At 29.0% G+C, this 27,391-nt stretch overlaps 1 protein-coding gene across 1 annotated transcript in view; it reads right to left on the bottom strand.

The window, feature by feature from the left end:
* Nucleotides 1-3,621: 3,621 nt before the first annotated feature.
* The window catches only part of LOC123294620 (guanine nucleotide-binding protein subunit alpha homolog), a 35,870-nt gene continuing 12,100 nt past the window's right edge, over nt 3,622-27,391 (bottom strand). The window contains exons 2-3 of the mRNA XM_044875710.1: nt 8,188-8,456; nt 3,622-5,900 (exon numbers count right to left, since the gene is read on the bottom strand). Coding sequence (XP_044731645.1) covers nt 5,543-5,900; nt 8,188-8,456 — 627 coding nt within the window. The 3' untranslated portion in view covers nt 3,622-5,542. The remainder of the gene's footprint in view (nt 5,901-8,187; nt 8,457-27,391) is intronic.

Below are 27,391 nucleotides of genomic sequence, written 5' to 3'. Positions count from 1 at the left end.
GAACCATAAATAAAATATTATTTATTTGAAATTTTTTGTAATTCATTTTTTTTAAATTATAGTAAAAACTTCAGATTTTTTCACTAAAAATTATCCTTTCCCGAAGAAAAATGATTGCCAGGCTGTTCATAGATAAGCTGGAATACCAAAGGGTCGGATTGTGAGACTCCGACCTTACCCTTTATTGTTTCGGTTTGTATTTTGACGCCCGCGTTTTCCTTTTTCTTTCTCCTTTTTTCCTCCTTTAGTGTAAGAGCCACACTGAAATTTTTTGCTTCAAATACGATGGCGCCCTAACGCTAATAGCTTTTCAATTAAGATTTCAGCGCCATAATGTCATAAATATCAACCACTATCTCCGATAAAACACCTGTTTTTTGCGTCTGGCCAGGTAAATCATCTCATTTAAGATCAAATCGCAGTATTTTTATTAAAATATATTTTTAACACCATAGAAACAAAATAAGAGTTTTTATTAATTCATACCAAATAATAATTTTTTACATTTCAAAAGTTTTACAGGGCAGTGTCGCACTATCGAATTTGTTTATGGAGTACTGCCTAAGATCTCCTATAGTCCGGAATTCTTTACAAAAGAGTATATTGTAATCCAACAAATCCAATGACAAGTTTCTATATGTTATATTCAATAATATGTATATCTATTTACCATCTTTTAATAAAAAATAATAATTTGAATTACAAGGAGCGCTGTATTAGCCAGGGGTCGGATTACCGGGGGTCTACTGTATAGTGAATACGACTCAAAATTAAGTTAATAATAGGTACTGCATATAATTTTTAATCGACTAAAAATTGCGTTGGTTGGTTTTTTGGGGAAAAGGGTTTTTAGGAATAAAAGAAATTATATAAAAATTTTTAATTCAATTTTATTGATATGTTTTTTGTACACTAACAGTATTGAATTTGTTTTTATTCTTTTTTCAATTTATATATTTACAAGTTTTGTTTATTTTTTTGATAAAACAATGGATGAAATATGAAATAAATTAACTTGAATCTTAAAAATATATATTTATAATAAAACTGATTTCTTTTATAAATATTTTTTTAATAAAGTGTTTGGCATTTAAATCAGAGACATTATTTTTAGTTGTTTTTAACAAGGAAGACATTCATCATATTTGCGATTTGTTAGTATTAGCATTATTTTCGATCGACAATTATTATAAAATATCCGTTATCTCTTATAGAATCACTTACTCCGAATATAAAAAGTTGTTGGAAGTTAAATGCACAACAGAGGGTTCCGACAAAAAGTAAAGGATATTAATTCAGAATTGGCAAGTTTTAAAAAATGTACATAATTATTAATTTTGATCATTAAATGTCTGGGGGTTAACTATTTATTAGGGATGGATGTAAGTGATTAAAATAAAATAATTTTTGATTACAGATTCGTATGCCTTGTAAACGTATATTAACAATGATATTTTTTCCACAAAACAATGATGAATATTTTGTAAAATAAAGTTTAAAGATGCTTAGTCGATAAGCTATTGGTAGCTTTATTCACCAATAGTGTTGTTTTTAGGCGTAGATAGCTTATATAAATCTAATTTTTGGTATTTAATGATAATCTTAGTAGAATCAAATAAAAAATAATGATTAACTATAGCGTACACACATGATTTCATTTTAAATTTTATTGATGAATATTACTAGCTTGCGAAGAAGCAAATTATTATTTTTACTCACACTGTTTTTCGTTTTACAAACAGCTAATTCCCGGTTGCCTACGTCAAATTTTTATTCCAAAATTCAGTCAGTTTTAACGGCTAAAGGCTTTCAGGAATAAAGAAGCATTATTTTGTGATGGTTCATTTTGGACGCGGAGCAGATGCTAATCAATTGAAACCTATTATCCGATTTCCTTAGAAGGAGGGTCATGTTCTTCAGATGTATGTATGTAGATGTAGATGTACGTTTCTGACATATTTCTTCGTATTTATTTTTTACACAAGTTTAACATTTTCGTCAATAATAAACTATTATATTTTATAAGAGGTCACCTTGAAGCTGAACTGGGTTATGTTGTTACGAATTCAAGTTGGGACTATTTTGATAATTTAAATGAAATCTAATATTAAATTTATTTGGTGGAAAAAAAAAAACGTACGCATTATTTAACGGAATGTAATAAACTGCCATGCAAACATTAATTGTTAATTAATTGTTAAAGATAAAAGGATTTAAAAATATTGTACAAAAAGTTCAAGGTTTTGAAAATGATTGTAATCAAAAAGATAAAAGTTATGTTTGAATGTCAGATGAATAATTTAATTTTTTGGTGCAAATGAGTAGACGAAATTAAGAATACGACAACATCGAAAATTAGAAACATAGGGATGGGAAATAAACGTGCTATCTTTCATTAATTTTTTCTATCTTTAAGCTGTCTTTTGCTTATCCATCATCTATGGACTGTTTAACAAAAGGACAATTAAAGTACTAACCACGGTAAAAAAACAAATTATTGAACTTTTCACTGTTGAAAAGTTAATCAATTTTATTGTTGAGCAGAAACGACCATAGTTAGAGTATTGGTGGTTGAAGAGAGATATCTATATTAACAGAATTGTAAACAATACTTGGTACATTATATATTTTATGAGAAATAAAATAAACCAAAACTTTTTTACAATACTGTAGGAAAACAATAGTTATATACGATACTAGAGCGATAGTAGCATTATTAGCGTACGGCTGTAAAAATTTGCGTGCGATTGAGTTGGACAATCGCAGAAGCACGTTAACAATGCGCTATCACACGTATATCGTACAAAACTTTATCTACGCCTTTCAAATATGAAAATAAACAATAATTATTATTAAAATTTTTCATGGTTTATTGATAAAAATAGAAAATTAAAAAAGTCACATTAGTGAATGCGTTGCCGCCCTAGTCCGAGAATGAATTCATTATCACACTAGAGCGATAATGAACTGTTTTTCCCATACATACTGAGTGAAAAAAGTACTTCTCATGGGCGTAGATAAATACTTTTAGTTCAAAAACTGTTTTTATTTTAGGATTCTCAGTGATTCGTGGATGATAGGTTGCCGATGCCTGCGTCTAATCTGTTTAATTAAAGCCGTGGTTAAAACAATATGTTATCGAAGCAGCGCTTTTAATTTAAGTAAGAAGTCATAACTATAGAAATAAAAAATATATCAATGATTTCTTTAAACTTTAATAGCATTCATAAATAGTTTGTAGAGTTTAAACTATTATTAGGAGGGAGAGGAACAGGGCGTTGTCTTATTTTTAATTTGGTTGAGTTTTCACCTAAAAAATGTTATAGTAATTAACTTTGACATAAATATTTCTTATACGTATACAAATTATTTTTAATTTGTAGTTCGTAAGTGCTACTGTAAAATATTCTTTAGAATTGAGGACAATTTTTTCGATATTTTCGATTTCGTTTTATTCTTAATCTTTGTTATATACATTTATAATAAACGAAAGTGATCAATAATCATATTGAATATAAAATATAATTGCTAAATAATAATATTCTCATTATTTGTAAAACATTAAAATCTTAGATTTTTTTACTAACAATTTACCCATAATTCTGTGGGAATGTTTCAAAGTTTACAATATTTACAAATTTATTTTACGATGATTGTTTTTATTCAAATTTTTGGACAATATCAAAAGGACATTTTTTAGTAAAAAGAACAGTTTAAATTAAATTAACATCTTATTAAAATTCTGTTTCAATTAATTAATACATGTTTTTAAAAAATGATGTTTACCGAAAAACAATTAAACGATAAACTCAATGATTGAATCAACGAATTTGCATAGCGGAGCGGATACAACGCAGTTTCAACGTGCTCAACGATTAACCAATAAGAAATACTGTTTTATTATTGGCTATAACTCTTCTCTAATCACATTTTTCTATTGGTTAACTATTTAGCGCGTGGATGTGGTTCTTATCTTCTCAACAAGTTCAATTTCTTAGCTTTTTTTTTTATAATCAGTAGAATCAAAAACTAGTAAGGACATTCAGCTTTTTTTACTAGACAAGTTATTTATGCGCATGATTGAGTCCCGGCTACAGTTTTATCGTTAAATATCAAGTAGAGCCCATCTCGTAATTTGGTTGAATCCACTAAACTTGATTTCAAAAACAACAGAATGTCCTTACTTGTTTTGATATTCTGGGTGTAAAATAAAATCATACCCCCCGAATAATTCGAAAAATAATGATTTTAATAAATAGTTATCTTTAAAAATTGTAAGATAAAACAATTGTACTATTTGGTCCTCATAAAAAAACTCAATAACTTAAGTTTCAAATCTTTATTTCGAAGAGATTGAGCATGAATTGAATTAGAAATTATATCTACAACACATGTTTGTGGTTATATATAGATCAATCTTTGCAATTTAAAGATTCTTCAAGATCTAACAGAATTTGAATTTTGAGTTTTCTTTGAGGAATAATTCTCCAATTTAAAGTATCCCTGTATAACTTAAGAGCTAAAAGAGCAAGAGTTCAATTTCTTGACTTTGTGGATATTACTCAGTAAAATGTTTTTAATCCAACTTTTTTTTATAAAAACTTTATTTTTTAAAATTATTTTGAGGGTCCCATCTTGTGTATTTGCTGGAATAATTTGTTAAAATATAAAAAGATGAAACATCAGTCGATGATTTAACTAACGATCTAAAAACAATAATGTACATAATATTTTTGGATTATATAACAAAAGAATATGGACAAATTTGCCAACACTTTATTCTATCTAAGAATAATATTTCAGATCTTGCGTCATGCATAGAATTTGACATTCAATTCAGAACGGTAGAAAACTTGAGTGGCTGTTGTCAAGGATGTGCCTACCAAATTTTTACTCCTTGAAAGTTTTCATAGGGGACTCTTTCAGTCTAAATATTCATTTAAGAGAATATTCAAATTAAAAAAAAAAAAATTAAAAACTCAAAAACAATTTTTTTTTGTCACTCGAAAGAACGATAATATGCTCGTTGTCCGACACAATTTTTAAAATGTAGTCGATGGCCAGAATTAGAGTTTCCACCTCTTAGATTTGATCGGGAGACTTCAGAAAACCAGCAGTTTCTCTCAACTTCCGATATTAACAATAATTCTCCAGAGTTCAGTAAATAAAGATATTTTAAAGGATTTTTCTGTTTCTTATGACTTTTACAATCCTCCGTTTTTCTGATTTATCTCCCGACTTCCCTGAACTGCGAGGTGGCAACTCTAGGCTACAAACACTTTTTTCATTTTTATTCAATTTTCTTATTATTTTAATAAGCTTATCAAATAGTTAAATATTTCCCAAGCTTATTGAAAATATTTTCGTAAAAGAAAAATTTGTTAGACATGAATTTGACAACAGCCTTTCTAAAAAAATTTCCAGCCTTCTAGAAATGGCTATCAAATACTTCGCCTGGCACTAGACTTATTTTGTCTATGATAAAATTAAAAAAATAAAACACTAAAAACAACTCTAAAAAAATAGAAAATAAATAAAAATATTATTCTAACATTAATGTTTCTAAATTTCTATGTAAAATTGTATCTTTCACAGAATTAAAAACAACTTTAATATTTTCGGTATCAACAGCTGTTGTAAAATGATAATATATTGATTTTTTTGGATCTCTTCGTACGCCAGTGAACATTGCTAAAATAAATGCTTGTACATCTTGTATTGAATGTGAGTTGCCAGTGAATTGTGGAAAATACCAACGTATATCCGTTTCTGGATTTCGTACTTTTTGCGATAATAAATCGAATTTATTTAAAAATAATATTATTGACATTTTACCAAATACACGATTATTTACAATGGTATCGAATATATTTTTGGATTCTTCTAAGCGATTCGTTTTTCTGCAACAAAAAAGGAAAATTATTATTTATAAACAAATAAAATTTATTATATAACCCTGCCTCTCAAGTCCTTAGTGTCTATTTTCAGAACGGAGACGGATAATTTGAAATTGGATCCACTCAAACTTTGGACTTCATATTTCTTCTCTTTTATGTGTTATATTACAAGGATGTATCATAAAGAGGACATCATTTTACTCAATTTTTGATTTTTTATAAATTTGAGAAAAAAAAAATCCCGTTATTCAAAAAAACAAACAGAATTTAAAAATTCCGTACTGTTTTCGAAATGTTAAGAGGGAGTAAGAGCTATTGAAACAGACTTCATACAAAGATAATGGAATTCATGGAAACTAAATTTAATAATAAAAATGTTATAATCTTTCAAGTTTTTCATTCATTATCTTTGCTTCAAAAAAATTTGTTTGAAAGCATAATGATAAGTGGGTCCTGTTATATGATATGTTTTTTTATCTCATACAGTGAAAAAAATTAACAAGTTCACGGAAAGAAATTCTTAATTTTTTTGATAATTATCAAAAAATTCATCTCTTTGCATGCTAATCACATATTTATAGTGAGTCAGTTCATACACAACCGCATCGAAAAAGCTTTAATAGTGTGCCATGCCCCCTGAAGAAGGCATAACGGGGAGAAAAGTGACACGATGGATTATTTCATCTGTTATTTCCCATCTCTTACAATGAAAAAATTGGGAAGGAGTTACTTGAGTTAGATTTTTCGTTCAACCACAGGTTCTCAAATCATGAATATATAAGAAATGTAATTAACTTAGTTAAATTGACCAGTTTTATTAAAAGAAACTTTTCCACAGATTCCTGGACTATTAATACTATCATAATACGTGAAATTGCATTTGATGAATAATTCGTTGCACTTCTGAATCATATTTTTACTATCGGAATTATGATACCAAAATGGGAATTTTTATTGTTTTGAACAAATGATAAATTATAAATAAATTGATAATCAGCCAAAAATACTTTTATTTTTCTAATTAAAAATTCATCTCGTAAAACATGTTTCGTGAATAATAATGGACGATTGACGATTAATAATGTAAAAAAAATGGCTAACTGATCAATTTTAACCTTATCTGGATTGTATAGTTCAGATTGCAATAAAATTTTCTTTGTTCCACTTTCATTGTCCCAGAAGTAATAACGGTCGTTTACCTAAAAGAAACTTAAATTCTTTTTCAAATAAAGTTGTCGAATTTAACGTCTTTTTTGGGGGGGAAATATTTGGTATATATTTTGTACCATCTTTTATCTCACATTTTATTATTGTAGATCAACCTAGCGTTGTCACCGAGTGTATTAAAATTTCTAGGTGACGAGAAGTCCCCAGGGATATGTTGTCTTGCTAAAAAGATGTTTAAATAGTAGGCATTGACAGCAAATTCGACCTGAAGATAAATACCTAAAAACGACAAATGTTACAACGACATCTTTTAGTCTTATGCCCTTTTATTCGAGCAAATGATGGTTTCTAGAGCAATGTTTGTGGAGTGACTTTCTGGGAAATGTCTTGATCCACTCTTCATTTAACGGTAAAGATGATGGCTACATATCCGGGAACAAGCGCGGAGTGAGAGAAATTTATAATTTTAGTATTATTAGCTGGATTTGAACACATTTATAGTGACAGAAGAGAGCATAAATTCAATAGTCATTACTAGAAATATACGCAGATGAAACTTTTCAAGCTGATTTAAAAAGGGTGTCTTTAATTAATTTTTGGGCAACTCGATAGGAAGAATACCTGAACTCTAACGCAAAGCGGTGAATTTTCTTTTACTTCTCGGAACAACATACTTGCGTGAAAGTGAGTTTTCACACCCTTAATTCTGATGAGTCAGAATTAAGGTTAAATTTATCCAAAATTACTTCTAAAATCGACTCAATTTGCTATAAGAAACAAGCCCGTCACATTAATACTTATAACAAATTTGTTTGTGACATTGTATTTCTTAATTTTTATTAAAATAAAAAACCCTATTTTCTTCTACAGCTAGTTTTTCTTATTTTCTTTATTTGATGGTATTACTGTCGTCTGAGAACTTCAGGAGGGGTACGTGGGGCCATAAGTTTAAAGAACCCTGGTTTAGAGAATTGATTCTGTTTACAAGAATCGAACCCGAACTTACTGGATAAGAATAAAAAAAACTTCAAATCCTTAATTTCCAGTTAGATATTTTTGTCTGTTTCATAGTTTCATCTCTGTTACATTAAGTTTAATAGTTGGACATTAAATAATTTCTTACCTATCTTCTAGGAGCACCTGATCAAATTCCGATGATGATACTAAAAATAATATTGACGTAACACAATCAAAACATTGATACCATTTTTGTCGTTGTGATCGTTGCCCACCCACGTCCACAAATAGAAAAGGTATTTTATTAATTGGTATCACAAATTCGGTAATACCTTTTGTTGATTTTCTACAATGTAATATATCTTGATTTGTTGGCGTATAATCCAATCGACCAATTCGATCCAAATTATTTAAAAAATATTCTACAGAATCACTCTGAAACAGAAAAGAAAAATTGAATTTAATAAATTTTATTAATAATTATGTCACGTAGTTGAGATTTAATTTATTTTAATATGTGATATCTTGGTAACAAAGAAAAATTAGTATTTAATTAAGCACAAAAATGGATCACTAAAAAGATAATTAATGAGAATTCTAGGTATCATAATGTGAACGAAAGTGTGACCAATTTAGCAACAAGTAACCTTTGCCTCCGGATTGGAATTACTATTAGCTAATTCGTACTGATGATGACTACAATGGACTCGAAATGATCTAGCTTCCAAGGAATCAGTTTTTATGATAAAAAATTCAAGGGAAATCTTAGGGGTAAACGAAACCAGATTTTGACTAATAAATCAAATAAATGGTAGTTAAAAAATTTGAATTAATTACAGAAATTAAAACAAAAGAATGACATAGGAAGGGAATTTTAGAAAAGTAGAAAAGGGGTAGGGTGCCAAAATTTCTGAAACGCAATTTGGGAAGAAATAAAATCAGAGGTAGACCAAGAAAGAAGTGATAGAAAGTATTCAATATCAGTGCTTGCATTTTTTTTTATAAATTAGAAGAGTTTAATAAACCAACACAATTATGGCCTTTCGGCCGAAATTTATTTGGGTTTCGAAAATTTCGTAAGTATTTTTTAGATTTTTTTCTCGTTTGTCGAGAATGTTTCACAAGAACACTCGTTGAAGAAAAATTTTCAACTTTGTGTTTTTATAGTTTTTGAGAAATGGATACCAAAGTTTTGTTCTAATTTGCGCCCTCACAGATAAACAGTGATGTTTACGAAAAAATGTTTCAAACAAAAGTTGTTTATTTTTTACCCTTGTTCTATCTCTAACGGTTTACAAGATAGATTCTACGAACCCAAGACCCAATCGACCTATGTTGTATATTTACGAAATTAATCTTACTTTTTATGTCCTGATCACGCTACAAAAATTTCACTTTGATATCTCTTTTCGCTTTTGAGTTAACGTATCCACAAACGGACAACCGGAAACGGATTAATTAGATGATTTTATGAACACGTATACCAAAATTTTGTTCGTAGAATAAATATTTTTAGCAACGTGGGACTTAACTTAATATACCTTGATATACATGACATATATACAGGGTATAATGATATATATTACATATATACAGGGTATAAAAAGGTAGAAAGGTACCACCGAGAAATTGATCAAGGATGGATGACTCCTGACTTTAAATGAACTTGTTTTCTCAAATAAATTACCTTTAAGTGTACCCCCTTAGACTGTGACTCAATGGTTCATACATATTGATTCATACTATATTGCATTTCATCATTTTAAAATTATAAATTTTAATTATAAAATGTATTATTTTAGCGTTTTAAAACCATCGATTTTGTAATATTCTAAAGAATAAAAATTAATTTCAGTTTATATATGAAAGCCACGAATACATAAAATATGTATAATAATTTCTTTGCGCTGCGTTGTCGGCAACTTATTTACACAAAGGTCACAGTGATTAATGGAAAATTTATGTTGTAAAAATATGTGATTTTCATTAATAATAAAATAGGTAATAATTATTATATTAAAAAGTTATGCTTTTCTTATAATTCTTTAAGGTAGTTCAAACGTAAAAACTCGGAAGGTTGCGTTAAGCTAGTATTCGCTTTTGATTTTTAAGTGAATATAATCAATGAATGCTTCCTCTAGGTATTTTCATGAAAGTGGAGGTTTGGCTTTGCAGTTGAACAATTCATTAGTTGAAGATAACATATATGTTAGAATTTGCGGAATGCAGGATGAAAAATTTTCATTGATTATATGCACTTAAAAATCAAAAGCAAATACTAGCTCATCGCAACCTTCTGAGTACCCAATCAATCAAGAAAAAAGGGATTATATCGAGCCAGTTTTTTTAAAAAAATTGGAAGGTCCATATATCAGAATCTACACCTAACTTTTTGCCTCTAGAAAGTTTTGATTTTAATACCTTGAAAATATAGGCCGGAAACGTATATTCGGGAGTTTACGGGGTCTCTGATCACTATTCCGAAATCAAAATTTCGATATAATCCCCCCCTCTTGGGTCACTTGTAATTCACCTCACTGGTTCAAAATTGCAATATTCTGTAAATATCCAACAAAATGGATCAAAAAAGTATACTCAGGGGTTTTTAGGTTACTGATCACGATTCCGAAGTTAGAATGAAGATGTACTCCCCTATTCTGGGGTTATTCGCCCCGAGAATACTTTTTTGGCCTATTTTGTTGAATATTTCTGTGTTGGGCCAGCGAGTGGCAAAAAACCCCAGGAAGGGGGAGTATATCCCCATTCTAAATTCGGAATCGAGATCAGCGAACCCAAAAACCCCCGAGTATACTTTTTTGATCCATTTTGTTGAATATTTACAGAATATTGCAATTTTGGACCAGCGGGGTGAATAACCCCTGAAGGGGGAGGGAGTATATCGAAATTCTGACTTCGGAATAGTGATCAGCGACCCCGAAAATTCCTAAGTATCCATTTCTAGCCCATTTTGTTGTATAATTTCTTATGTAACTGTTGTATATCTTTTTCCTGAATTTTGTGTTTTTTTGTTAAGATCGAATATTTTTTTGACTTTTCTCGAATTGAATACATTTTTTTTCGCAAATAGAACATCTCTTGATAATCATCGATACTTTTTGTTTTGGATTTTGATATATGAACAACCATAAAACATGATGATTTTTCTTTGAATCATATAAAATGTATAAAATTTGTTAATGAGATCATTGCTAATATGATTGAGATTGATGTCTGTGTAAATTTGACATGACTTCAAATATTAAAAATAACTTATGGTCTCATATATTATAATTATTATTAATATTATAATGTAATTAAATTAGATACATCAACATATTTTATGCAAATTAGAACAGAAGAGATAATCAAATCAAATAACAGTATTTGTAGTATATACTTTACGGTACCGTACAGCATTCCAAAACAGACAGATATATAGTCAATGTTTTTATACCATGCATATATGTAATATGCATGGTATACTAAGTTAAGTCCCAAGTTTGCAACGCTTAAAAATATTGATGCTATGAACAAAATTTTGGTATAGGTGTTTATAAAATCAAATAATTAGTCCATTTTCGGTTGTCTGTCCGTCTGTCTGCCAACACGATAACTCAAAAACAAAAACAGATATCAAGGCCGAAAAGTCGATCTAGCTAGGTTTCATTTTAAAAAACATCGTTTTATCCGTTTTTTCATGAAAAACTGAAACATACACTGCAAAATATGACTCTTCCTGACATCTATTGGTGTATATCGTAGTTAACGAAATATAGTACATTACCGGGACATTCAAATTGGAATTTATGTGGAGTTTTAAATGATTCTTATATTAGTGATAAAATTTGTGACTTTTTAACTAAAAAAATACCGAGCAAAGCTCGGTCATCCAGATATTAATGTATGATATGTGTCAAGGAAGTGTCTTCTGGTGGATCCAGAAGACATCAAAACAACTATACCCATTTTTAGTGAAATTTTTTTCCAATTTTCGCCGTTTTTAAGGTTTTGCACACCTTTAAAGTTTCCCTAAATTGAGCAAAAGTTAATGTTAGTGGCCTTTAGCAGTTTCAGATCCCTACGTCTCCCTCTTCCAATGCAATAATATTGCTTTTGTTCAAAATTATGAAAAAAAGAGGGGAAACCAGGATCTAAGTGATAGAGCTCTGCTGCTCACGAGTTTTTAATTTATGTATTTTATTTTATGCGAATGCATTTAACAAAATATATTTGGACTATTTTTAACAGGAAATTAATTCATTACTAATTGATAGGCTTAAACGTAAAATGGTTTTTATCTCCGATTCCAAAAAAACGAATAGAAATCTATTTAGCCTTAAATACTTGTTTTATTTAATTTTCTTCGGTGCTAGTTACATTTCGATAGTCCGATATTATATTAATTTTTAATTTTTTTGTAAAATTTTCGACTTACCAATATAACTCATCGCTCTTTTTCCTAATCTTGTAGAAATCATACAGATTGAAGTTTAACGTCATTCGGAGGTAGAATTTTTGGACAAATGCATATTTTTTACTTTTGTTTTTTTCTTTACTGATTATCCGACATTATCTCAAAAACTACAAGTTAGATAGCCAAGTGAACGGGTTTTTTCACACTAATTTCCTTTAATATTGATTTTTATTCAAACTGATATTGATTTTTGCAACTTTAGTTTCAAACAAATACTTTGTTTTTATTTTTTTTGGATGTTATCTCATAAATTATGCATTCAAACAGTAAATGAAAGAAATTTTTGTATTTGTTGCGACAAAATTAGCTTATTTTCTCAGTTTTATAAGAATTGGAGCTAATAAATTTTTAGCTCCTATTTTGCAATTTTTTGTTTCAAAATTTAATAAAATTAATGTGCAATTTTGTAATAGTATAGTTTAGATCTAAATACAGTAGAATCTCGATAAGTTAAAGTCCAAGGGAAACACAAAATATTTTAAGTTATAGAGGTTTTAAGTTATCAAGTGTCTATATGTTAGGTAAAGGTTAATATAGAGGTATGTACATGTTTCTATGTACCCTAGTTAATATAGAGGTATGTACATGTTTCTATGTAGTTACTGAGGGCCTATACAGAGATTATTTATTTAAGTTATAGAGGTTTCGTCTTTTAAGTTATAGAGGTTTTGGGCTGTGATGGGAAGGGAACATAGTATTTTTTGAAGTAACAGAGGTTTTTATGTTACCGAGGTTTAAGTTATCGAGATTCTACTGTATTACAAAAAACAAGTAAAAACAGACAATTGACTGAGTTAATTATTGAAATACCATGTATAGACTACTCTGTGCTGATTACTCTATCACATTACCCATACATACATGTCACACACATATAACTGATATAATAATACAATTTGCGCATAATATGCGCTCTCACGGGTAAACAGTGATGTTTACGAAAAGATGTTTCAAACAAGAGTTGTTTATTTTTTTATAAGAAACATTTTTTACCTATAAACTTTTGTTCTATCTCTAACGGTTTACAAGAGGGATCCTACGGACTCAAGACCCAATTGACCTATGTTGCTCATTTACGAACTCGACCTCATTTTTTACGTCCTCAGCACGCTTAAAAAATTTCAGCTTGATATCTCGTTTCGTTTTTGAGTAATCGTGATGATTTTATAAACACCTATACCAAAATTTTGTTCATAGCATCAATATTTTTAAGTGTTACAAACTTGGGACTATACTTAGTATACCTTGATATATTTCATATGCATGGTATAAAAAGCGGGATCATTTGACTTGACTATTGATCGGGTATTTCCTAATACATTGCCGAAGTCTTCTATGAACTTTCTAGTTTGGAGAGATTTTCTACAGTATCTTGAAAACCACCCATCCAATCGGCAAAAGAATTTGGTTTTTGTGTTGTATGCATCTTGTTAGAGTGATTTTTGCTGCCGAAGAATCGTCAATAAACGAATTTTCCGAATATTAACACAAGAAAGGCGTAAGAATTACAACGATTTTCCCAGTAATTGTTCGCAATACCATATTAAAACATGTTGGGAATTTCTGCATTAAAAAAACACATAAGAAAATTGTATTTAATTAATAAAATACAGTAGAATCTCGATAAGTTAAACCTCGGTAACATAAAAACCTTAGTTACTTCAAAAAATACTACGTTCCCTTCCCATCAGAGCCCAAAACCTCTATAGCTTAAAATACGCAACCTCTATAACTTAAATAAATAATTTCTGTTAGGCCCTCAGTAACTAAAAGAAATGTTTCCACAACCTCTATAACATAAAATTGTGTGAATGAGTCATTTTGAAAGAGTGTCAAAACAAATGGTTTCGATATTTATTGCTTGCACGTTTTTACTTGTTAACGTAAACAATAACATTACCTATTGTTTGCTTTATCTAAATTCTTCAAAGCTTAGCGGTGGTTAGCTTTGTGACAACGACTTGCTTGCATCATAAGTTTTTTGATTGTTGTTCTGGAAACATCGCTTTACTTACTGTGTGATAAAACTGTCTTAAAATGAGTACATGTAAGTAATGTGAATAAATATGATTACATATGTATTTAATTTTCAGTATTTTATTGAACCCATCCTTCTGATGCATTCAATAACATAGACCCTTGATAACTAAAAACCTCTATAACTTAAAATATTTTTTGTTTCCCTTGGACTTTAACTTATCGAGATTCTACTGTATGTTGCATTTTATTAAAAACGGAAGTGTAATAAATTTTATAAACATGCCAAATTAAAATCATTTATCACATCATGTAAGAATCATTTTATATCATTGCATTGCAACCAGCATGCATCGTTTTAAATGACAGTTTAAGGTGGATTGGGCAGTACACTTTAATTTTACATTATACTCTAACTTTTTATACCATGCATATATGTAATATGCAAGGCATATTAAGTTTAGTCCCAAGTTTGTAACGCTTAAAAATATTGATGCTACGCACATTGACCTATGTTGCTCATTTACGAACTCGACCTCACTTTTTACGTCCTGAATACACTGTAAAAATTTCAGCTTGATATCTTTTTTCGTTTTTGAATTATCGTGTTGGCAGACAGACGGACAGACAATCGAAAATGGACTAATTAGGTGATTTTATAAACACCTATACCAAAATTTTTTTCATAGCATTAATATTTTTAGGCGTTACAAACTTGGGACTAAACTTAGTATACTTTGCATATTACATATATGCATGGTATAAAAACTATTTAAATTAAATTTAAAACCTTAATAAATTATTGAAAAAAAAAAAAAAAACTCGTTGTGCCCGACTAATTAAGGATGTATAAGCACAGGTAGTGGGTACACAAATTACAAAAAAAATATATTTTCAATTTTGATGGTGCGCGAATTATGTTATAACTTGACAAAATAAGACGAAAAGTAAGAATAAAATTTTTCGATATCTGGAGTAATTCTTAAAATATCGAAATTGAAAATTTTGTTTAATTTTTAGCTTTCGATATTTCGAAAACCAAGGCAGATATTGAAAAATTTTATTCTAATTTTAAACTCATCATCAAAGTTAAAAATAAGGTACAAATAATTTCAACTCTAAATCTAAAATTACCTTGGTGCTCGTACTACCTTAATATACAAATGTACTTTATGTCCAATCAACCTTAAAAACTTATTAACTGAATATACGTACACGCGTTCAACTCATCTCTGTCACCATGAGTTTGTGACTGTGAGCTGTGACATCAATAATATTTTATGTAAACAGACATATTTTATATTGTTTACATAACTTTTAAATGCCAAATAAAAATTATTATACTCTTATTATTGTTATGGCGACAAATTCCATCAAAGATTTTTACTTCCACGCACAAGCATCAGCCGTAGAATGATGTAAGGTTTTTTTTTTTTATTTAGGTCTGATTCCTTCAATTCCAACTTCTGAATGTCTCCGCTCTTGACATATCTGTGTATAAATACGCTCTATTCATTTCGATTACAAACGCTCGAGCAGAATGAGCAACACTAAATTTGCAGTTGAAGCTTGGTCATTATATTCGCAAGACCCGTGTTCACGCTGTTGTACTACCATCCAAAATTTGTAGATAGGTCGTTCTCATAGCTTCTGTTTCAATTACTTGGTGAACTGGTAGTTTAGAAGTGTTCAAAGTGAAGCAGTAGGAATTTATCTCAGATCCTCAGTGACACTAACGACTACAAGCTTATAACTCCTAGTAGATAATCAAATTTTTAATCATTATAAACGGTAATCGGAAAAAATAGACCGAAAATTTTATAGACCCGAAGTATTGTTAAAATTACGAGTTGGTTGGGTTGAGTTTGTCGACTAAAGAGGAGTTGGTTTGGTTCTGAAGTGTTTAGTCCTTGCGTTCAAAAATGGGACACTATTACTGAAGTTTTTTTCAGAATATATTATTTGTCTTGGTTAGTTTTCAGTTCAAGTGATCTCCACAGTTCAATGTACAACAGGATTAGTTTAGCTTATTCCTGGAAGCTGTTTCTGTTGGTAATTCTAAGTACCAGTTATCTCTTAAGTCTATTTTCATCACAGAAGCACATACGGAAATGTTAGGAGTTGGTTCTTAGTAAAAATGAACTCTCAAGGAGAAACTTACAGGGATAAGGTAAACTAATCCTGTTGTAAATTAAACAGTGGTGGTTTCTATTGGGCTGGTGATTAACCAAGGGAAATAATGCATTTTGGATATGCAGGAATATATTTACCCCTTTATTAAGAAAAAGCTTCCAATGGTAAGGCAAACTTAGGGAAGGCATTTTCTTAAAAAAGAGATATTTCAAAAGAGAGTGCTTCATTTCTTGATGAGATGCTGAAGCGTCGATTATTCCGAATATGAGAAAGATTGGGCATAATCAAAATATACGTAGGAAATTTTTGCTCAGGAAATAGAATGCAAAGTTTTTAAGAAAAATTAAAAAATCACCAAAAGGACAGAAAATTTTAGTACATTGATGCCAATTTTTCAGAGAACATGAAAGATAATAATGAAGTTTATACTCGTATATACAAATGGATCAGAATTTTATGCCCGATCACTTTAGACTGACCTATTTTTTCTCTAAAATACATAGTTTTCGATAGCATTTAAAAGTTGGAATCGGTGGCATTGCTGTCTCTAAAACATCAATACATTTCATCTAATTCGATAGGAGTACTAGCAAAATTAGGATTTTGGTGGATATAGAAGTTGCATGAGTATTTAATTATAAATTTTTTAATATAAATATTATTATAAATAAAACAAAATGAATATTTTATTTATAAAATTATTGGGTTGAATAAATAAATACATTTTCTTAATTTATAGAGGTCTATCTTAAGAACTCTTGAAGCAAACAAAGAACGATACCTATGACAGTGATAGCAGAAACACGCTCCTTAAAAAATGAATCATCCTTTCATTAGTAGCAGTAAATTAATTTTATATTGTTTTGATTAGATTATTAAATATTATATCAATTAAATAAATACATAAATAATATTAATTATAATTAATATTATATTTCAATAAACAATACTTGAAATAAGAGTAACTAAATAAATAATAATGTAATTAAATCTACCACCATAACTTTTTATAAATGTAAATCAGACAAGAACGTAATGATTAGGAGGAAAATTTATTTTCATTAACGTAATGCGTAATGGCCGTTAATCTATTAAAGTGTACATTTTCGGTCTCATCTTCTTATCTATAAATATATAGGAGACTTTCTATAGATATAGATAGTCACTCATCACGATATCTCTGGAACTATAAGACCTAGAGACTTGAAATTTGGCAGGAATATTCCTTTTGCCAAGTAAAGGTCAGCTAAGAACGGATTTTACGAAATTGCACCCACAAGGGGGGTTGCGAGGGTGTTCATGAATAAAAAATTCATATTTTTCAATTATGGCTTTTAATAGTTCAAAACTTGGTCAGAATGTTTTAAATTACATTTAGAAATTTTTTTAACCTTCGGAGGGTAGAAAGGTGTAGCGAGAAAGTGGGAAGGAAATATCGAATATTTACAAATATACCTAAGTGGGGTATCAAATAAAAGAGCATGACGTGTACATTACAAAACTGTTATCCAACGCAAGGAAATGTGGAGGGAGGGGTGCAAGTGGGGATGTTGCCCAGCAAAGCGGGTAGTTCTCAGCTAGTATATATATATAAGCGATTTACCACCGATTGCCTCATCACGAAATCTTCGAAACTATCGGTCCGATTAACTTCAAATTTGGCATACTTATACTTAACTTTCGTGACATGGACGTCCACTAAGAATTTACGGAATTCCTATCCCAAGGGATTAAAAACGGGGTGTGAATTTCGTATATGGGAAGTCCATGTTAATAATTTTATTGACCAATATAGATTGATGAACGTATGTTGTATTGTAACTAAGATTTTTTTGATATACAATATTAACAATATTTTCAAAATAATATAACACTTCTCACAAGCGGTATGATATCAATTCTTCTTTATAAACCTAAAATCTGAAATTATATTTTATTAATAATAAAATTATAAACAAAACTGGTTATATTGTCATATACAATAGGTACAGTAAATGTAAAATATAACATACCATGTATAATTAATTTTTATAAATATAGTTTTCTTTTGCACTATATCTTATCGTTGTACGAAATATTTGCAACCATGAAGGTATATACTTAAGGTTATGAAGCTATATACTTAAGGTTCAAACCCACAGAAAAAGTCGAGGGCAAAATCACTGAAGATAGAAATTAGAACTTAGTAGGCACAACACTCTTCCGAGTGGCATTTGTATCCCGAAAATTATCCCCTTTCTAGGGTAATCAGAAAAACGAGATGTTTAAGCTACAACACTGAAAAAAAAATGAAGAAATTTTATACGCCAATGATCATACGCGACATTCTATATCTACTACTATCAATTTATATATTTTGTACCAAAGGTAATTTGTTAAATAGAAATCGATATTATTTATGGATATTAAATAATCAATCAATCAATCAATATTGTTGATAAGAAAAACCTTTAAATTTTTCTATTAATCATCATAATGAAAAATAATTAAAAAAATGTTACAAGAAAAAATTCACGCATATTATTAGGAAAAAAATGTTATAAAAAATATTTTCAAATTGGATAAAAACTTTTGTAATTAGTTCAAGTTGATTTACCTTCAAACTTTACAGCAATTCAGAAAATATTTTTACAAACCTTAAAACTATTATCGCGCGTTCTTAAAATTTCAACATTTAAGGTTTTATAAAATTAATATGCTGAGGAACATTTTTAGTTTTTTTTCTTACGGTTTAAACAAATTGATATTCCTAGAAAAGTAATTCGAATAATTCTTTCCTTTATCATTTCAGAACATGCTAAAATCCAGACTTCCATAGATTCTAAATATCATATCCAAAACTGATTAAATCCTTGGGCAAAGGGAGTATGGACAGAAGTTATTTTTTAGATATATTTTTCGATATATAAAATTTTACTAACAAATAAATTGAAAAATTGTTACATAAATTCAGTAAAAATTAGCCAAATTTGATTAAATATAAAAAAATTTAACAAAAGTCTTTTGGTAAGTAAGTAAATTTGATCCAATAAATACAAAAATTGACAGTGCATAATTTGATCAAAAAGATCGTGCAAAGATGCGTTAAAACACATTCGACAAAGAAATGCTATAATCGATTTGGTATAATAGATCTGAAAAAATAGCCCGAAAATTTTATAGAACCGGAATATTGTTGTAATTACGAGTTGGTTGGGTTGAGTTTGTCGACTATAGAGAAGTTGGTTGGGTTCTGAAGTTGCGTTTAAAAATGGGACACTATTTCATCCCTAAGATTTATAACAAAAAAATTTTGCGCCCCGTATATACGCTTTCAAATTTTATAGAAAATTATAAGATTAACTATTTTTTCATCTTTCTAAATCTCGACGATATATGTTTTTCATCTTCGTAGTGGTGAAAAACTACGAATTACAAGCATTCGAATGAGTTGTAGATGATCGCGGTAAGACAATTTTCTCGAAATTACAGAATACAGATGTTTTGAAATTTCGCAAACATTTGAATTTTTTTAAAAAGTTTCGATTTTTTCCATGCTGCAATGTATTTTGACAGAAAACATTGGACATTCTAAAAAATTATACACACAATTATGATAAAAATTTGTATTAAAATAAAAAGGGATAGACATGGTTAGTCAGAGTCAACTCAGAACAAGATTGTTGATCTAGACATTTTTGTATTTATTTTTCAGCACAAAGAATGTTAATTATTTATCCATTCATAAATTGATTTGAAAGTATTTATCAGTTTTAATTTAGAAAATTCAATGTCATTCATATTCATACGTAAACTGAACTGAATTGAATTGAATGCTTGAGATATACAAAATAATATATATATTTATTTTTTTAAAACATAATATTCAAACGTGCGATAAAATAGGAAAAATTTTGTCTAAAGTTTTTAAGTTTTGAAATGTTGATTTGAAATTTTTTCAAGTTAATATATAAAAAAAAAGTGGTATATATCGTTTTTTATTTTTAATTTCGGATAATGATGAAATTATGATACATGAAAAAAAAAAAATTGGATCGAAAATTTTAAGGGGTAAAAAATCTTTTTTTATAAAACAATCAGTTCCGAAATACCTTTTCGAAATCTTCAAATACTAATAGAATTCGACCCACATATCGGATTTGGTCCGCAAGCAGCTCGTTTGAAAAGAATATTTAAAAAAAAATTTAATTCAGATTTTTAAAAATCAAACCTAACCCGCTTTATGTTAAGGGTTTAAAAAGGGAGACAAATTTTTTGAAAGCGCTCTCATTTGTCTACTTCTGAGATTTTTTGATCGAATTATTAATAGCAGTCAAAGAAAAATTGAATTTTTTACTTTAAACTGCTTATACACCTAAAATAACTTCCTTAAGTTGTTACACTTGGTTTTCTAAAAAAACAATTTTTTTGTGTTTCATTGTTAAAAGAGGTGAATTTTAGATAAATATACAGCAGAGATATCAGAATTAAGCCTTTAAAATCACACAAAGAAGCTGAAAGTAAACAAATAATATTCGAAAGCTCAGACGCTTTAATTCTTATATTGAACAAGTTGTAGGTCACTCGTGCATCAGAAATTGTTTTTGTTTTTTACTTTCAAAATCTGGAAATGTTCTGTGATGTTTCACGAACCTGAAATTATTGTTGATATTTCAGCCAGGAATTGTGGGTTAATTTTTACATATTAATTCAAGGTTGGAAATTAAACATTTTATTAATAATAATTTTATATAAAATTTAGAAACACTTATTTTCCTTTTACTTATTTAGAGAGAATTTCCAAGATATTTATCAATATTCTAAGGAGAAGATTGAGTTTAAAAATGAATTAATTTAACCTTTTTTTGTAATTTGGGTTTTTTGTAAAATTATTATCAATACTTTTGTAGAAAAGTATCGCGTGGCATTGAAACTGATACAGGAAACAAAAATAATAAAAATTGAAAAAGATCCACATTTTTAGAAATATTATTTGTGATAATTACGTACAGTGGTGTAATATTAAAAAAATTTCTTTTAATATTTAATTAGTTAAAATAACGGATCAACTTATTAAAAAAAAAAAACAAATAAATAAATACATACAAAAATGTTTGAATAAACAAAAATATATATGAAATTAATGACAAAAACAAAGAAAACCACTAATTGAATAGTAATAGACAGACAGTAAATAAATAATATTTTAAATATTAAAAATGTGATGCATACGATTTTATCCATTTTTACTTAGTCTAGGAGATATTGGCGTGCATTATTCGCAATTGGTGTCGATTCTATTTTGCGTAGCTTGACTTGAACTTTAAAATTTCAAAACAAAACAAAATTTCAAAATAATTCATCGATTACCTTCGAGTTTTGCGACCACAAACATACGGATTCTATATCAGAGTTATGATCCAATACATATCACATATGAATACTAAACGAAATTATAATTCTATACATAGTTTGCCATCTATGAATGCTAAACGAAACTGCATGACATTTATATATCTTACATTCTTTTCAGTTATTTTTAAATATTTGCCGCTTTCGTGGGAACTTTTGGAAATACTCTTGAGTATAAATATACCAACGTGTAAAGTTTCGAGTGAATCCATTGAATAATTTTTTGTAGCCAAAAACATGGGAAGGTTAATTTTTATTTATAAGATTTGCCAATATTTCCGGGCTAGGCAACTCCTTATGTAAAGTACAACAAATTATGAATACATTTCTTTGTTCTTAAAAATATGTAATCAAGTTTTTTCAAAACAATGAGCTTATGGATAATATTTTATTCTTTTACTTTACTCATTATATTAAGTGCTGAAACTTGAACAACGGTAATCAATCACAGAGTGTTAAAATGCTTTTATAGTAAGTCAGATACAGAAAATATTTCAAGAAAAATTATTCGGTTTCATAAGAGAGTATTTGATTACTGGATACCTTGAATTAGACGATTACCTTCAAGATCATTATAATTTCAACTCTCGTAAAAAGAAATCGTCGAAAGGTTTCATTAACTTCCAAGAAAATTTTCTCGAAAAGTGGCATTTTTTCTGTGAGCAGTCATTGAAAACAAACAAATGTGCCCAAATACCAGTTGTGGCGCAAAGTTTTGGATCTTAGGTCAACGTTAGCAGCTTTGTTTAGACCACAATAGCAAAATACCTAAACATTTTTAATTACTTTGAATTTTGACATTAAAAATTTAAATAAATCTCCAACACAAAAGAGGTCTGATCGATTCATTTGTGGCATCGTAGGAAAGGAAATATGACCGATAGTGACCTCCCGATAGTGAGCTATGTTTCAAGAGAATCTGCTGAGTCGTCTGAAGATCATCATCTATTTTCTAGTTATTACCGGTACGGAACCTTCACACATGAAACAGCTAAGAACACTCTCGATCAAGTTTTCCTTTCAAACAAAAAAATAAAAAACGTCCCAGGTCTGATCGGTTCGTTTGTTAAAACATAACTGAGAACACTTTCGATTAAAAAACCTTACAATAAAATTAAAATCGGTTCATTCGCTTAGAAGCAACGATGCCACAGACAGACACGCAGATACATAGTTGCACAGACGCGATAAACTTTTAACATCCCACTTTGTTAGTCGGGGTTAAAAATGATAAACCACACGTGAATTAAATTTATAAATTAATGAAAATTATATAAAAATAAATAAAATATAAAAAACCTATTTTCAATAGAAAAATAAGGAAATAGAAAATAATATAAATTTGAAATAATAACAAATTTTTGTATTAATTATTATTACACTTGCTTTGAATATATGATTTGTTGAATAATAAATGAATTTTAATATAATAAAGTAATATATGATGAAAGATATTGGGTGGTCGTATTTTTTTATAATGACTCATATTAAAAAATTAAAGTATATTAATTTATTACAATATAATATTACGCAGACATAATATTTCATTTTGTATATGTGATTTTTTTTTAGCATTTTAAATTGTAACAAATGTCATTTTTCACATATTTGTTTATAATTTATGAATATTTAAGAAAATATTGTTTTATATATGGAAATATTAATAGTTTTATTAAGTGTTTTTGTTATTAATTATTTTACTGAATATAATAATTAAATTAATTGCTTTGAATTCAGAACTTTGATGAAGATTTTATTGAAAATGTATACTAAGGATTTAAAATTAGAGTAACTTGTGTAGGGTCCAAAACCTAGGGTTCAAATTGGCATTGAATAAGAGAGTGTTAAGTCCATACATAAACACAAATCATTTTGTTAAAATATATCTCCTTCAGGACCCACAATAAAAGTATTTAGCTAGATTATAAAATTATTATTAATTAACTAGACCGGTTTCAATTGCTTTGGCAATCCTCTTCAGTAGCATTACTTAAGCCTCTTTAAAATTAAAAATAAATTACCAAAATACGAAAATTTAAATAACATAAAATCATTGCAACGCCCTGACTTAAACAGCAAAAAGTCAGGGGTATACTAACGGGTAACGAGGGGGATATTCTAACAGATACCCGCCCGCTTTGCTGGACAATTTCAACTTTAAAAACATAGATTACCGTGTTATAGTCTTCACTTCCTTGACCTCATTTATCCTCCCTTTTGTTCACAATTTTGTGGATTTTAATTTTATAGTGGGGAACCCTAGTTCTTTCGAAAATAAAAAGCCTATAATACTCACTGATATTGTAACTTTCTTCTATAGGTGAAATAATTTTTAAAATCGGTTAAGTATTTAATTCAAAAATTACGAATATCAATTTCTATACAAAAATTACTCTCAAAATCACTTTCTACCCCTTTTTAACCCCGTTAAGCGATGAGTTTCAATAAAATACAAAACAAGTCTTTCATCAATGAATGTTTATGCAAAATTTGGAGTAGATTTTCAAGGAATCAGGTTGTTTCATACAAACTTAGTTCCCGTTTTCCCCCTTTTTGGGATATAATTTCGAAAATCCTTTCTTATCGGATGCCTACGTCATACAAAGAACACACCCTCCAAGTTTCAGGTCTCTACGATCAGCGGTTTAGGCTGTGCGTTGATCCGTCAGTCAGTCATTCAGGATCAAGCTTTATATGCATAGATAATAGGAATTTCATAAGAAACTTTACTAGTAAGCCCCCTCGCTACCTTGCCCCTTTGCTAGGCCCATAGAATTTATAAAAATTTTCATAAAAACCTATGGAAACAATAAAAAAAAACTTTTAACCAATAAAAATTTTAAAAACAAGATTCAATTGACATCATATTTCGCCAACAAGTAATGGCATAATGAATAATGAATTTCTTACATCTTATGTAATTATGACATCATTTTCACGTCAAACTTGCATAAAAGATTAAAATGAATGCTTATGTTCTTGTATTTTTTTAACACTTCTTCTAATTATCATCCTTGCAATGACTAGGAGAAGAAATAGCATATAATCTTAGATCAGAATAATAAAATGGAAATGGAAAAATATAGATATGACAAGAATTTTCGCAGAAATTTGAAAAAAAAGAAAATATTGTGGTAATTTGAATGTATTAAGTACGGAGCGTAACAATAAATATTTGTAATGGCCTTGTCATGAAAATCTGTAATAAAAGTATAAAAATACTAGTGATTAAAATAGTTTGTTAATTAAAGTAATACCAATAGCCCTACAGCTACGGCATATATATTTATAAAATGTACAATTCCATTCAAACAAACCTCATGAATTTTCTTTACTATAACAAGGATTCCGTATACATTTTTAGAGAAAAAAAACGAAAAAGGATTTCAAATTTATACAAGTGTAAATTCTTCATCTTTAAAAGAAAGAAGAGCGTTTGAGAAAACTTCCTTTCTAGGAAGTCATTTAGTTTATTCACTTCATGCTAACAGATTGGACATAAAAATCAATTTTCAAATTAATCTTATTATAAATTTTTCACAGTATTCTATCATACTTTTCTCTGATTTTTTAGAAATTTAAAGTCGTACTGAAATAATTTTCAAGGATATGACACGTAAAAAACCCCAACTTTCTGTCGCGTGGAAAATAAGCTCCTGAGTCGATGTGGAGCATTTTCTCTCATAGGACATATATACGACAAAGTGGCCATTTCCGAAATAGAGGGGAAGGGCGAAATAAAATAAGTAATAATTGAGAAAAATTAATCCTCTTACCAAATAAGCTTCCATATGATCGCACAAGTGTTACATACTCCTGGCAGATATCCCCCCCCCTTCGTCCTCCCAAACGTCCACAAATGAGTAACATAGTTTGATTGATATTAGTCGAGAAGGGAAGGGGGATATGTCAGCTAGCATTACGTAACATTTTGGCGGTCGTTAGGGAACTTATTTGCAAGGAGCAGAAGTTTTTTTTTAAATTTTTACCCATTTTATTTCCCCCTTTCCCTTTATCTCGAAAATGGCTGTTCTGCTATATATATGTCCTATCAAAGAAAATCCTCCACATCGACTCAGGAGCTGTTTATCACACGGCAGAATGTTAGGGTTCATGGATTTTTTTTACGTACCATACCCTTGAATATGACGTCATGTCACTTTAGAGCAATGATTTTGTCCAAATAAACTTATGTTTTGTTTTCTTCGTTATAGAATTTTCGAGAATTTAGAAAAACTAATCAGCTTTTTTTTCACGTTTCAATCCACATTTGGATTTTTTGGGTTACAATTTATTGAGTTTTATTAAAAATTGGAGACCAATTTCTAATGGGTTACTTAATAAAATTCACAAAATTACTTTTCGTTTCAGAATTTGATATAGTCTATTGAGTAATTTTGATCCAAAAAATATATTATTCCATACGAATTGCGACTTCTAGGATCGATTTGTATCTCCGATTGAGATTATTACATACTAAATTTATAAAATCAAGTAAAATTTTTTAAAATTTTTACGGAATCCTAAAACAATTTTTTATTTTATGGAATCAATATGTAATAAATCAAAAATTCAACAATAAACATGTTTTATTTGAATTGCGAATACTTTTAAAAACATATTAAGTCTACGTAGGTAATGTTTAAATCAAATTTTGACTGTATTATTAATGAATTAATCAATATTAAAGTTTGTCAGACTATTAAAAATTTTCCAAGTCTCCTAAAAGAAAATGTCGCAGTTCTGAAAATTTTCAAAGAAATAATGATCGTTAGATACGTTCTTGAAAGCACACCACACTTAGTGTCTCACTCCTGCACCAGCAATATGTACAGCGTTGCTGGATACTAGCTCGGCATAAGTATTCGTAGTGAATTACATAAATGCCGTACAGAAATAAATCACGTAGGGCTTCGAAAATTGACGAGAAATCAAACAATGTTTTCATTTCTGGTAACTTCACTTAACGTATTCAGAGTTAGAATCCAGCAACGCTGTACGTATTTGCTGGTGCAGGGGTGAGACGCCAAGGGTGTGACATTCATATTCTCACCTGTACCGCGCAAAACTGACGCCATGGTGCTTTAAGTTACTTTTACACATATAGGAGCATCTTTTTCAACATGATTCCTGGTGGGTCATTTCACACGAAAAATTTTAGCATGGGCATGTATATAGTCAAAATAGCCTTAATTGATTTTTTAGTGTTTTTTGTCGTGCAAAATATTATTAAATAAAACATTCTTTTGTGTGTGAGTTCACATTATTTCTTTCTACATCCTACTTAAATAATATGTGCTTTTTAATCATTGGGCAGCATTCATTCATTATTCAGATCGTAGCCAAGTCAATGGAGTGTGTATGAGTTAGTGGGTAAAGGAAGTGTAATTACTTA

This window comes from Chrysoperla carnea, chromosome 3 (genome assembly GCF_905475395.1).
Source record: "Chrysoperla carnea chromosome 3, inChrCarn1.1, whole genome shotgun sequence".
Taxonomy (NCBI): Eukaryota; Metazoa; Arthropoda; class Insecta; order Neuroptera; family Chrysopidae; genus Chrysoperla; species Chrysoperla carnea.
Note: the sequence above shows the minus strand (reverse complement) of the source record. Positions and strands in the feature narration are given on the sequence as shown.